Source organism: Mercenaria mercenaria, chromosome 1 (assembly GCF_021730395.1).
Source record: "Mercenaria mercenaria strain notata chromosome 1, MADL_Memer_1, whole genome shotgun sequence".
Taxonomy (NCBI): domain Eukaryota; kingdom Metazoa; phylum Mollusca; class Bivalvia; order Venerida; family Veneridae; genus Mercenaria; species Mercenaria mercenaria.
Window position 1 is genome coordinate 78,423,876 of NC_069361.1, and position 14,239 is coordinate 78,438,114.

General features: G+C 36.0%; 1 protein-coding gene across 1 annotated transcript in view; it reads left to right on the top strand.

Moving 5' to 3' along the window:
- Nucleotides 1–14,239, top strand: part of LOC123533081 (carnitine O-palmitoyltransferase 1, liver isoform-like) — a 58,144-nt gene that overhangs the window by 20,084 nt on the left and 23,821 nt on the right. Inside the window, exons 3-6 of the mRNA XM_053551835.1 lie at nucleotides 10,071–10,187; nucleotides 10,976–11,052; nucleotides 11,544–11,634; nucleotides 12,810–12,890. Coding sequence (XP_053407810.1) covers nucleotides 10,071–10,187; nucleotides 10,976–11,052; nucleotides 11,544–11,634; nucleotides 12,810–12,890 — 366 coding nt within the window. The remainder of the gene's footprint in view (nucleotides 1–10,070; nucleotides 10,188–10,975; nucleotides 11,053–11,543; nucleotides 11,635–12,809; nucleotides 12,891–14,239) is intronic.

The following is a 14,239-nucleotide window of genomic DNA, read 5'->3' on the forward strand; positions in this document are numbered from 1 at the left end:
TGGGTCAAATGTTGTTATAGTGCACGTTAAAGTTTTATGAAAAGCTTCTAAATTTCACTACTGCTCTCACAATCATCAAACCTCACAAAAGAATTGATCTTAGTATGTGGCAAACATAGTTTGTTTAAATTCAGGTACATCAAAGGTCAAGGTCACCAGGGTCAAATATTGTAATGTTTTATGGCAGGCTTCTCAGTTTTGCTAGATCTTCTTATTTACTGCCCCTATAATCATCAAACTTCATATAAGGATTGGTCTTAGTAAGGGGTAGAATTCTTCTGGTTTTGGGCTATATACCTGAAAGATCAAGATCAGTTTTATGGCATGCTTCTGTATTTCAGTTATATCTCATAATATTTCTTAGTACCAGTATCCATCTTACCCTCATTTTTATCCCTTGCCCACACTTATTCTACCCCCTTTCCCCCTTACTACAGCCCTTACCATTTCCACCCTTGTGGCCCACCACCAAGAAAATGTTTTACATTCATCACATTACCTTATAGCTCATTATTGTTTCTTATATTTCATCATACGCCCTATGTCTCCTCTCTCTTTATATTTATAACACTACCTTAATTCTTACCCCCACACCCCTTACTCCTCAATTCCCCAAGAGAAAAATACTTTTATGATAATGATATTTTGGTAAATATTTCCAAATAGTAGAGCGCACTGTTTTTCCGACAACTCTTGTTCTATGTATACTATTTGATTTATCTGTCTGTTTTGTTTGTTATTATTGACCAAGATTTCCCTGAGATAAATAGCAGACACAAACTGAAGGCAAAAAAGGTGACAGACGATGCCTTGCACACTGTTTGTTTCCATTGAAATATATTTGTTTACTTTTGTAAAGTGAGTGCCAGAATTGTGTTTTATTATCAGTCAGACATTATTCCTTTGGGATAGAAAAACATTGACATTGCAGGATTTAAATATAAATGTAGTCTGACAGCTCGAACATGTTCTATGTACATGTAGTTAGGCCAGAGTTTTTAGCTCGACTATTCGAAGAATAAGTAGAGCTATCCTACTCACCACGGCGTCGGCGTCTGTGTCGGCGTCGGCGTCGGCGTCACACTTTGGTTAAGTTTTTCGTACCAGTCCACTTTTTGACAAAGTCTTTTGAGATAAAGCTTCGAAACTTTCAACACTTGTTTACCATCACCTTGGCCAGTTATAGGCAAGAGCACGTAACTCTATCAAGGATTTTGGCTGAATTATGGCCCCTTTTGACTTAGAAATCATGGTTAAGTTTCTTGTACCAGTTCATATTTTGGCAAAGTCTTTTGAGATAAAGCTTTGAAACTTTCAACACTTGTTTAGCATCACCGTGTCTAGTTATAGGCAAGAGTACATAACTCCATCAAGGATTTTGGCTGAATTATGGCCCCTTTTGACTTTGAAATCTTGGTTAAGTTTTTCGTACCAGTTCATATTTTGACAAAATCTTTTGAGATAAAGCTTTGAAACTTTCAACACTTGTTTACCATCACCATGTCCAGTTATAGGCAAGAGCACAAAATTCCGTCAAGGATTTTGGCTGAATTATGGCCCTTTTTGACTTAGAAATCTTGGTTAAGTTTTACGTACCAGTTCATGTTTTTGCAAAGTCTTTTGAGATAAAGCTTTGAAACTTTCAACACTTGTTTACCATCACCATGACTAGTTATAGGCAAATGTACATAACTCCATCAAGGATTTTGGCTGAATTATGGCCCCTTTCTACTTAGAAATCTTGGTTAAGTTTTTCGTACCAGTTCATATTTTGTGTAAAGTGTTTGACATATGGCTTTGAAACTTTTATCACTTATTCAGTATAATAGTCTATATCTGTAGGAAAGAGTACATAACTCTATCATCTATTTTGGCTGAAATAAGGCCCTTTTTGGACTTGGAAATCTGTTCTGTTTTCATACAAGTCCATGTTTTGTCAAAACTATTTGACATATATCTTTTAAACTTTGAACACTTGTTTATCATTATGATTTCCATCTGTAGGCAAGAGTACATAACTCTGACAACTATTTTGGTTGAATTATGGCCCTTTTTGGACTTTGAAATTGGTTCACACATTGCCGTTTAGTGCAAGACTTATCGAAATCCACAAATACTGGAACATTATCTAATCTATTTTTTTCTTTTGTCTGAATATCTATGTTAATATTTTGACCCCATTCTTCAATCAATTCTTTGAATAGTCGAGCGCGCTGTCATCAGACAGCTCTTGTTTTATTTTTTGTTACTCGGATTTTGGGCAGAAAAATGTTGACAGGAGGAGGGAAAAAAATAAAAAGGCAGTAAAATTACTAAAACAACAGACGATAAGTGATCACTTAAAATGTGTTGCCTGAAAGGATTTTAATACTACTTTAATACGCATTTAACATGTAATACAAAGAAAATTACCATTCTCTGTTTAACTTTTTTATTATCTTGAACATAAAATTGATGATTTCAAAAACTTTAACAAAATCACTCTTTGGGTATGGGTACTATTTGCCTTTGGTCATAACATCTCCGGCGAGTATTAAATTGATGACTGAATAGCAATTTTCAATGGTCTGATCGGCTGGTTTCATTTTTAGCATGTGCATACTTTTATTTTTAATTCAATTCTGACCAAGATGTTTATTTAATACATTTTAATATTTATTTGTTGTATTATAAGTCACACTGACACAATTTTATAGGTCATATGATGACTTTCCAGACTTAAATGGTGCTGGAAGACCCCAGGTACTCCTCTGGGCATCATCTTAGGCAAGAATTGGCATCTGGGTAGAATGGCCTACATTCGTCAGCCAGCTGGATATTTTTTTCACATGATGACCTGAGTGGGTCTCGATCTTAAAGTCGGGCCACTCTTTATTTTATATTGGATGGCCAGAAAATGACTGAAAGCATAAGTAGCTAGATAGGTCCCTGAAAAGGATTTGTATGCAATGGAATATATAGATAAATACCTCCAATCAGGCAACTTGTAATATATAATGTCTTCATAAGCATATCACAGGGTTTTATCCCCTTCATAATAGGGTCCTTCCCTCAGAAAATATCTTTTAAATTACATTACATAAGGTTTTTTATTCCCCTTTGCCCTAACACCGAGCTGTTTTTCCTCCAAATCACAGGCATGGGCCCCTTTCCCTCCTGGTTAAAAAAACCCCCCAAAATCTGAAACGGATGACTCCTTTGGCAGCACTTTGTTGCTCTTATACGTCATCCTCATGTAAATATATAACTACCAAACGCATGTCAAATTCACATTCAATGTTGCCGTTGTTATTTACTGCGGGTAAATCTATGTTTTTCTAACATTTTGAGACACCGTTACTGACCGTAACCTTTACAGAACTTGTTTTTCGTTGTTTTATTGTCTATATACTAGATCACAAACCAAATATTCCGCTTTTCCATCGCGCATAAATCGTTCAAAGACAATCTTAAATTTCACTCAAGTTTTTGTTTACGTACGGGAGACGCTTCCATTTGAGCGGAAATTGCACCTATATGACACTGACCGATAATGCGCTGACGAATATCGACGTTGTCGTCGTCGTCAGAATGCAGCAAAACATCGATCGTCGCCCGAAAATAATTTTGAAATTTTTGAAATTTCAGTTTTTATTTTTTGCGAAAATGATGGAAAATAGGGTCGGCGGGTCTGAGTAACGAAAAATCAAAGAACTCTGGCCTTACCGTACTTACATCTTTCTCAGTTTCATTAAAATAAGATCTATATATCACCGGGTTGTGAGCTTGAACCTCTGGCAAGGCATATGTTTTCCTTGACAATTTGATAAAAGACATTGTGTCTGAAACCATTCGTGCTCCACCTCTGATTCATGTGGGGAAGTTGGCAGATACCGTATTTTGGTGTGTATAGGTCGCACTTTTTCTACCCAATTTGCTGCCTGAAAAAGTTCCTGCGACCTATACGACAGAACATTGCCAGCAGTTTTTTTTTTTCGGGCCAATTTTCTGACCGTAGCTCTCGCAAAATTACGTGCATCTGTTACGAACGAACAAAATGGATAAAAAATATCAATATCGGTGGCTTTTCAACCAATAGCGGTTACTTTCAATAAAATATATCGTAAATAACCCATACAGACTATTAAAATTACGAATGACTTTAATTCAAAGATGTTTTTGCAGTCTGAATTACGTTTATTTCTACTTTTGTTTTACTGGACGCCATTGACATGTACTCCGGGTTGGATAAAATCCGGACAGATCCGTCCTCCATTCCAAACATTGTTTATACTAATTCTTAGCGTATTAAAAAACTTGAAAGATAATTTTTTACTTTTGATTTTTAAATAAAAGAAAAAAATCCAAACAGAGATATTTTGTTAATCTTTTTACTCAGAATCAAAAGAATGCGGTTAATTACATGACACGGAAAGGTGTTATAATTGCTATGCAAACAATTCACACTTAAACTTGCATGACAACAGAATGTAAACGCAAGACGTCTGCTGCTAATTAGTGTCAAAAAGTCGCTTTTCTTTGATGTAGTCTGTTACTGATACTACTGTTGGTACGAAACGGTTGGGAACGAAAATAACACTGTCCGATTTCCACCAATCAGGTTCTGATAATAATTCAGTCCGCGGCATCAATATGGCCGCCGCCATAACTTTTTTGCCGGTAAATATTAAATATTGCTGGGGAAAAAATCTGAAATTTAACTGCGACTAATACACTAGAAGTTAAATTTTCCGACCAGTTCCAGAGCAAAAATTAGATGCGGACTATACATTACCGCGACCTATACACACCAAAATACGGTACTTGCGGAGAACAGGTTTGTACTGGTACAGAATCCAGGAACACTGGTTAGGTTAACTGCCTGCTATTACGTAACTGATATATAGTTGAAAAATATTGCTAAACTCAAAACAAACAAACAAAAAATCCATTAAAATCCTTCGTTAGTAATTGGATCAATATTGGTTAATGGTGATTATTATTGGCAAAATAAAGTTTGTATGCTACCTATTTATTTGATTTATCTGCCTGTTTGTTAATATTGACCTTGATTTCACTGGAATCAATAGCAGACACAAAATGATGGCAAAGGAATTGACAGACGATGCCTAATGCAGGCTGTTTGTTTCCTCCAGTAAAAGATTTGTTTACTTTTATAGAATGAGAACCAGAATAAAGTTTTACTACCAATTGGCAATCATTCCTTGAAAAAAAATACAAGCAGTAAACTGCTCTTCAATGTTGTGTTATTTTCAATGATCACAGCTGCCTTTTCCAGTATCAGAAATATCTTTGAAATAACAGGATCAGTAGGAGCCATGTTATTATTGGCAGAATAAGATTTGTTTGATTTATCTGTCTGTTTGTTTGCTAATATTGACAGAGGTGAAGAATGTGACAGAATGATGATACTTTGCATAGTGCTCGTTTCCCCAACTCCTGAAGGATTTGATTACTTTTGTAGCTTTGGGTTTTGTTGCTATGTTTTCTCAGTATTCGTGTATGCTTATATTCTGTAATGTCAGTGATATTTTGTTGTGGACTGATATTTTTGGATTTTATTGCTGTATCATTGCTTGAAAATAATGAAATTAAGTCTTGATGGACAAGTAAAATTTCCATTTTAGCTGAAAAAATTAAAACATAGGAACTCATATCCCCTTGAAATAGCTGAAGCCAAACTTAATGTATGTGAAGCATTATATATAAGGTTAATGTTTTTCATTGGAAAATGACTAATCATATTATAAATTCTGAGAATTTCAGATAGAACCCAAAGTATTAAGATACTCATTTATGAACAGAGTATAACTGCTTACATGAACAGGCTGCATTTTTGTATTGTCAAGGATATATAAAATAGCATTGCAAAAAACAGACATCTTTAAGCCTCCCATATTGACATTGGGATGAACATGCAAAACTTACATAAAGCCAAGCAAAATAAAGAAACAACTAAACAGTAAGTGTAAACAGGTTGAATGACTGAAATCCATTCTAACTTCAGTATAGTGCAACCACTTGATAGTCCAGTCGTAAGGTGTACACTTAAAATGAGACAGGTCAAGGGTTTGATCCATGGACAAACCAAAGATGTGAGAAATGGTACCAGGTCCTCCCTTGCTTGGCACTGGGCAGTGAAGGGAAACTTGTGTCTCTTTATTCATGGCAGTGAATTGAGGTGTCCACAGTGATTAACATAAGTTGTAGATTTGTTTATGGTGGGTGTGAAATAAATTAGTATAAACTAATTAAGTGCATTTGAGGTTGTTTTCACTGATAATGATATTTTGACTTCCGATAAAGGTATCTTGTTGTTCAACATAATCAGTCACCTGTTTTCAATCATTGTCCGATATGTAGGGCAACAAACTGTTTAATATCACCATCTTGGTCAAACATTAAGTTGTCCCAATTTGTTCAGTCAAGTGAAAACTTAGACTGGCATCAGTGGTTCGAGTCATAAAACGTAAAGCACTTGCATAAAATTTCAGTGTCAGTATGAAGAAAGTAATTAACATTATTACAGATTATTTGATCTCAACAGGCTTTGTAAGTCTAGTGAAAACTCTACCATAGAGGTTCCTTCTGATTCCTTTCCTTTTCTGACTGATGGTGAGCAGTTGCTACATTTTTGCAGAAAACAAGTTGATACTGGTTCAGAATTCTATATAACATTGTTTGGAATAAGACTATTTATATATATTTTCATCGTATGTCCTTGTTTGAATAGTCAGTTAATTTGTCATCAGATAGAATTAGTTAGCTCAAATAAGGCATTTAAAATCTTTGAGTCTGAAGTCTGATACTGAAGTACACGTGTACTTTGAATAGACATAAAAAGGGACCTTCATGGCTGAGTGGTTATAGTCATTGACCTCAAATGACTTGCCTGTCACCATTGTGGGTTCAAAATATTGTTTGGGATGTAGAATTCTTTCTTGAATAGGTGAGAGAGCCATCCAGTTAACTTACGAAAGGTAGAACAGAAATAATGCCTGCAGGGGCATCTAAGGTTTCTCCCCACCAGTCTCCACAGTAACCTAAATTATGTTGGTGTGTCTTTACTTGAACCCAACAAAATAAAATAAAATAAAAGAAACATATTAAGCGTGTCCATATTTATATGCAGTTAAGCTATTTTGTTATGGAGTTGACTATGTCAGTTTGAGGTCGTTTTAATCGGTTATCTGTATGGTAACAGGTATGCAAATAAGCATGTAAGTGCATAACTCTTTCATCAAAATAAAAGATATCCAGCTAATTTATCAAAATTGAATGAGTATTTTTTGATAGTGAAAATATTTTAAGAGCCATGACCTCATTGTCACATATTAAATACTTAATTTTAAACTGTAGTCCATAACTTGGAAGAGGACAAAAACAACCATATAGATTACCATTTAAATACATATACCACCATAAAAGTATCCTTACACTATGTTGGAATGTGTATCTGTTTATTCGGAACCGGCAATTTGTTTAGAAAAAGCTTTTCTGTTTGATTTTCTCCCCCCCCCCCCCCCCCCTCCCCCTGCCAAGAACATACTTCAGACTAAATGGAGCAGGCGGTGTGAGAAGTTTTCTTCTTGGAGTGTTGCAGCATAGAACTTCTTTGTTCAAATTATTTGTGCAAAATCTGCCCCTTCCACATTTTATGTTCAATTGCTTATTAAGATTTAGCATTATTGTACTTGTGATAGGTATACCCTGAGTCCATTTTATTGAGAGAACAAAATCTAAACAGTGTTACTAGTAATATAATTTTTCAAAAAATTAATGCCCTTTTGCAGATTTAGGTGCCAGTTTTCCGCAGTGCCTGAATTGTTGAGTTGTGAATTGACCAATATATTACAGTTGTAAAGAGTATGTAATGTGTAACTCAGTTTGGTTTTGACCACATGCAAACTTCAAAGTTTGGCTAAATGTTTATTGGTTTAATTTTCAAATTGAGTTTGTATACAATTTTCTGTCCTGGTATTTGACTTGAAAATATACATGTATACAGTTATATACACATTTTAATGTGCAGGTTAAACCAATACTTTGATTGATATGCTTAAATCAATACATAGTCATAAACTCATAAAGTCATATATTGGTAATACATTGAGATATTTTAAGACATTTAATCAGTTAATAATATCTCTCTCAGAGAATCAATGAATTAAAACATATTTTTTCTTTTACATATCATATTCTTACAAACTGGTAACGAAGAGTTTAAGGCCCGGTCACACCGCCCGAACTTTGTTGGAGCGTTCCTTCAACGGTAGGGAGAGGGGGCGGAATTTAGACAACGCTCGTCACCGCGCACAAAATGGGAAAAAAATCGAAAACACGGGCGTTGCCTTAGAGGTGCACCGCTGAAGCCGGCATTGCTTTAGCGTTGGTTTAATGGTAGCGATTCTGGTCCCGCTCCGACACCTCCATACCAACGCCAAACCAAAGTTCATCACCGCAATGGATCGCTGCTTCAACGCCCGACACCGTTCCAGCAATCCCGTGTCCGCTCGTAAAATGCTTACAACCGCTCCACCAAAGTTTGTGCAACGTTTAATCACCGCCCGGGCAAAGCTGGCGAAGCAGCGGTGGTCCAGCGTTCAAGATTTCTGCGTTGGCCTAGCGGACCCAAGCGTCCACGAACTTGCGTCTAGCGGTGCCAAACTTGACTGGGCGTTGTTAGAGCGGTGGTGAACTATGCCGAAGCGGAAAATTGCCCGCTCCTCACCGCTCGCAATATTTTGTGCAGCTCAAAACTTTCGGAGCGGTAGGAGGGACCATCAGCGGTGGCCGAGCGTATACGGCGTTGCCTTAACGGGGGCCAACTTCTGTTAAACGGTGGTGAACGGTAACGAGCGGTGATGAAATTTTTTCACCGCTCCAGGAACGCTCCAACAAAGTTCGGTCAGTGTGACCGGGCCTTTAATCGTGAAAATATACCTGGTCCAGAAAATATCTGAGTTGATACTATTACATTATCAGATTGTTGGATCAAGTCCGCTTGATAGATCACTTTTGAACACCTAGTTATTATAACAGTGAATATAGAACAAAGTCCCGCCCCCACCCCCCCTGAATATGCTCAGTTTAACCAAGGGGGATAAAATCCTCTCTTTGATTTTGTTGTATAACTTTGAAATTAAACAAAGATGAACAGAAATGAAAAAAATACCATTGTTTTTAAGATGATAATAATCAATCTTGAACGAAGTGAAGTGAAAATTTGAATATAAATGGAAAATAAATGAGGGGGGGTTGTGGGGTAGGGTTGTTCGCCTTGGTCCTATTGAGCAGGGGTAGTGGATTTTGACCGTATCCCTTTAACAGCATTTAGCTTACTCTTCTGAATGGCTAAACAGCTAGATAGATACTACCCAGTTTTCTGTAACACTTATTGAATGGCTTGCCAGTTAATTGTCAGAACTGTTGCCTGAGGTCTGAGAACTGTTGTCTGAGGTGTGAGAGACTTTAGGGCAAATAGTTTTGACACTTCACTGACGAGCCATTCAACAAGTGTTTTATTATATGATGTGAGGAAAAAAAATCGTTTTTTTTCTTCTGAAAGTTTTGAATTTAGTGCAGAAATGTTTTGAGGTATTTTGCTTGCTTATTTTGATAAGTTGGGTTTAACACTGTTCAGTTATGTACAGTGATCTTTTAGGCTTATCAGTGTTATGCGATATCTAACCAGAATGCAGGGTTTCGAAATGTGCAAGTTCATTGAGCTTTGGGCTACCAGTGTTTTTGCCTATAGCTGAACAGTTTTGGTCTGTTTGGCAATATTTCTGAGTGCATGTGTACTACAGTTAGGCTGAAGGCATAGATTAGTAGAAGGTTTTTTTTTTTAGGTCAGCTGAACATGCTATTAGTTTAGGCAGATGGTCCTTTGGCCATCATTTGAATTATAATCTAGCCTCTGCAAGTACCACCTCAGATAAATTAAAATTTGATGATGATGATTATGATGATGATCATTGATGATGATCTATATTTCAGTACGTATGTTGTTTTTTATAATCATTTTGATTATGATTATTGTTATGATGATGTTAATGACAATTTTTCAGGTTTCTAGCCTCCATGAAGCCCATACTGTCAGATGAAGACTTTATAGAGCTGTTGACAGCCACAGAGACTTTCAGGGTGAATGAGGGACCAAAACTTCAACAATATCTGAAGAATAGGTAAATTCCAGTAAAATCTAGTTGCAAACAGTTTGAAGTGTTTCATAAATGTTTTGTGATAATATGATTGTCAGTTAATGTATATTGAGCAGTTAACAGTAAAAGATTTCTAAAAGAGAGTTTTTGTTTTGGCATATTTGATTCTATTTCTTGATAACATGGATAGGGCCTCTGTGGCCCAGTGCTTAAAGTTACTGTCTTGGAATCAGTTGCCCTTCACGGTTTGAACTTTGTTTGAGGTGTAGAATACTTTCATGTGAAAAAGAGCTGGCTTACAGGTCAGTGGTTCTACCCAGGTTCTCGCCTAAAATGAAATAATAAGCAGTTGACTTATAGTCGAACTTCGTTAACTTGAAACTTGTCGGGACCAACAGAATTTGTTCAAGTTATCGATAGTTTGAGCCATCAAACAATATTCATTACACATGGATTTTGTCAGGACCTGTCGATGAGTTTGAGTGAAGGTTTGTTTTTGAATTATGATTATCCAAGTTTGAGCGAATGAAGTTTGACTGTACGATCTTAATTTTGTTTATGTGATATCAAACCCAACAACCAAAAAAATAACACCAATATACTGTGAAGAAAAAGTGAAGGTATATTTGGTAAATATTGGTTATGAAATGTATTGGATTTGTTCAAATCCTGCAGAAATAGTATCAAACTATCCAAGTCATCTTTCATGTCTGTAATTCATTGAGAGATGAAGTCAGAGTGTTCAAGGTTCTTTGAAAGAAATGAATTCATTTGAACTGTACAGATTTTTGAAAGAAATGATTTCATTTCAGATCCATTAACAAGCGAAACTGGGTAGAGGATTTCTGGTTGCAGATGGCTTACCTTGGATGGAGAGAACCGTCTGCAAGTATGTTTGAATTACATAAGATTTACAATGAGTCTTTCATAAGCTCACGCCTCTGTTTATGGACTGTCCTGCATTCAGAAGTGACTGGGTTTCTGCTGTAGTAAATGGGCCCAAGAAATTATTGTAGATAGGGCAGTGTTTCTAAAAGGTATGCCCTGATCAATAACAAACCACCTGCCGTGTTAGCTCAGTAAGGAGAACACAAGAGGTTATGAGTTCAATACCCAAGCAAGTTTTATGTTCTCCATAACAATTTGACAGAAAATATTTTGTCTGAAGTCATTCATTCTCCACCTCATATAGGGATGTTAGTCTCCATTACAAATGTTTTACTTAACTTTTAGTGATAATTCACAGCCATTTAGAAAATTTATCTTAAAATAGCATGTCACAGTAATTTGTTATAAATGTTTGATGGTCTTTGAGTGTTGCTGAAAAGTTGAAAGTTTCTCTGTAGTCAACATAAATTAAGTTTTACGAAACTGTTTCAGTTAATGTGAACTGTTATGCTGTCGATAGGAAGACTGTCCCTACAACTAACCAACTGGCACGAGCAGCAAATATAATATATAGTGCTGTCAAGTAGGTATCATTAGTAGCAGAAGTCATATTAATTTTCTCAGTGTCGTCGCTCTACATAATTATACTGCTTTGGTCAATCTCAATGAAGTTAAACAAAATTTTGACTTGGATTCCTGTTTTTAAAAATGGAAACAGAAAGATGATTTTAAGAAAGTCCACTTGACTAGTGACCTTGAACTCAATTTCTTACGGAAGTAGGAAAAGCTAGAAATAGTAAATTTGAATCATAACTGGAATTCAGTTGATCACATAAGTCAGATGTGTAAGTTTCAAAGTTGCATATCAAAAAAGGACAACCTATTTTAGCAGTAAACTTTTATGCCACTGTCACATATAGTTATACCCCATGTTTGTCTGCTTGCATGTATGAATGACCGCATAAAGGACCTTTAACAAGACAGTGTGTTACATACAAGACTTCAGCTTAAAGGTCAAAATGATGGTCAAAGATATAAGGTAATTTTCTTATCTGGTCTGTAATATTTTATGCCCCCACCGTTAATTAAAAATAGGGGGGTATATGGTGTTACAGACTGTGTCCAGCATGCATCATTGGATAGACCTCTTGATCAAGGTCAAGGTCGCACAAGTGCACACTTTTATTTGATTTTTCTTCAGACTATAACCTTTATATTTTTGAAAGATATTCAAGAAATGTGGCTTAAATATTCACCATAACAAGAAAGTGTGTCACATGAAAGATCCTTGGCTTAAGGTCAAGGACGCACTTATTGGTCAAATAGGGTTTTTATCCAGTCTTTAACTATTGTATGCATGGATGTATATTCAAGTAACTTGGCAAAAACGTTCTCCATAATGAGGCAAGGTGTCGCATGCGAGACTGGAGGAGAGGGGGACGGGGGCCCCTAGCTCAAAGACCATGGTAACTGAGGTCAAATATGTTTAGTCCTTATGCATGGTTAGATAATCAAGTAACATTGCATTTACATTCACTATAATAATAAGGCAGTAAGTCCTTTGCAAGACTTAGACCCCTAGCTTAAAGGGCAAGATTACTTTGGGTCCAGTTATTCACAAGACATACACTTTTGTGTCCTACGATCACATAGGGGGGCATATGTGGCCTAGGACACATTTCTTGTTTTATACAAATTAAAAGACACAGTAAAGAATTGTTATGTTAGTAAGTCAGCATCTAGAATTTCTGTTTTCAGATATTATGAGGAGATCTGCGAGGACACACTCGTACCACAGTATATGCAAGATTTGATACCACTTACCATGGATGGTTACAGGTAGGAAGGATACTAAAGTAGTGAATGTGTGGTTTCTTAGTTTATTTGTAAACATCTCCGCTTTCTTGTAAGGGTAACTCCTTCGGGGAATTGAGAAATAATGTGTAGAAATATTGTGTTTTAACATTATTAATACACAAAAAAGAGGTTAAAAGAGTATACATTATTTCGATTCTAACACATGTATGCCCTTTATCTTAAACTGAAGATAAAATTATAGTAGCACTCTTTTTTTTTGGTCGCAACAAAAACATTGATGACCTTTCCATTTTTAAAGTGATGTCATTTTAGCGTAAATGTGTTTTAACAAAAACAAGCTTATTAGAATGTTAGTTATTTTACTTGTACGAAAGTGTAAGATTAAAACAATGCTCCAATTCCAGACGCTTCCCAGGTTCTTTAACATGCCAGTTACAAAGCCAGTTATAAAGAACCCATACAATTCCAGATGCATCCCTGGTTCTGTAACATGCCAGATGTAAAGCACCCATTCATGGGACTCTTATTAGAAAGAATTTTAGTGGGCACAACTTCAGGATTCCTGGTTACCTTGTCCATTGTCTTATCATTGGATCATTGACTTTAGTAACTCTCTCTCATGTCCTTTGTTGCCTAGTTGAATAGGGAAGTTTTGGCAGTCTGAAAAAGGTTCAAGGGTTTATACTGGCCATTGCACAGCATACCAGTTTGTTCTATTTCGTTTCGTGTAAGGTAGCTGTTAGGTGCTGATTGCAAGTGAGTACAGTTGCAAGTGAGTACACATGTAATCCAGCAAAAACACTACATTTATTATCTCCTTCCCCTACTGAAATGGTATTAGAAAACATTACTTTGATTAACTTGCAAGTTTGTATTTGGGTATGCATGTACTTTCCACTTTGTCAAAATGTAGCTCCTGCTGATGTAGTGAGGTTTAAGCTGTACTGCATAATCAAACCACTCTGGCTGCTGTATACTGTATAAGCAGTGATATTTATGGGACACAAATTTTGTGGTTTTTTGGTTGAATCAATCCACTAATCATATGAAACAAGTGAAACTCCCATTCATTTTACGTTAAAAAAGTTGAAAGCCACAAATTCATATTCCAACAAAATGCCTGTTTGACCCAAATCACAAAATTTCCATCCCGCAAAATGTGATGATTTCACAGAATACTGGATATTTTTCACATCACTTTTATTTGGATTTGATATTTAGTCACCTCCAGTTTTGAAAATATTGACTCGGCTGGTTATGTTTTGATATATTTAGATGATTAGTATTCACGACTGTTCTAAAGGACATTGTGTGATTTCAATTACCATTCTCCTCAAGTAACCTTAAAAATAAAATTTCTACTAAACTTC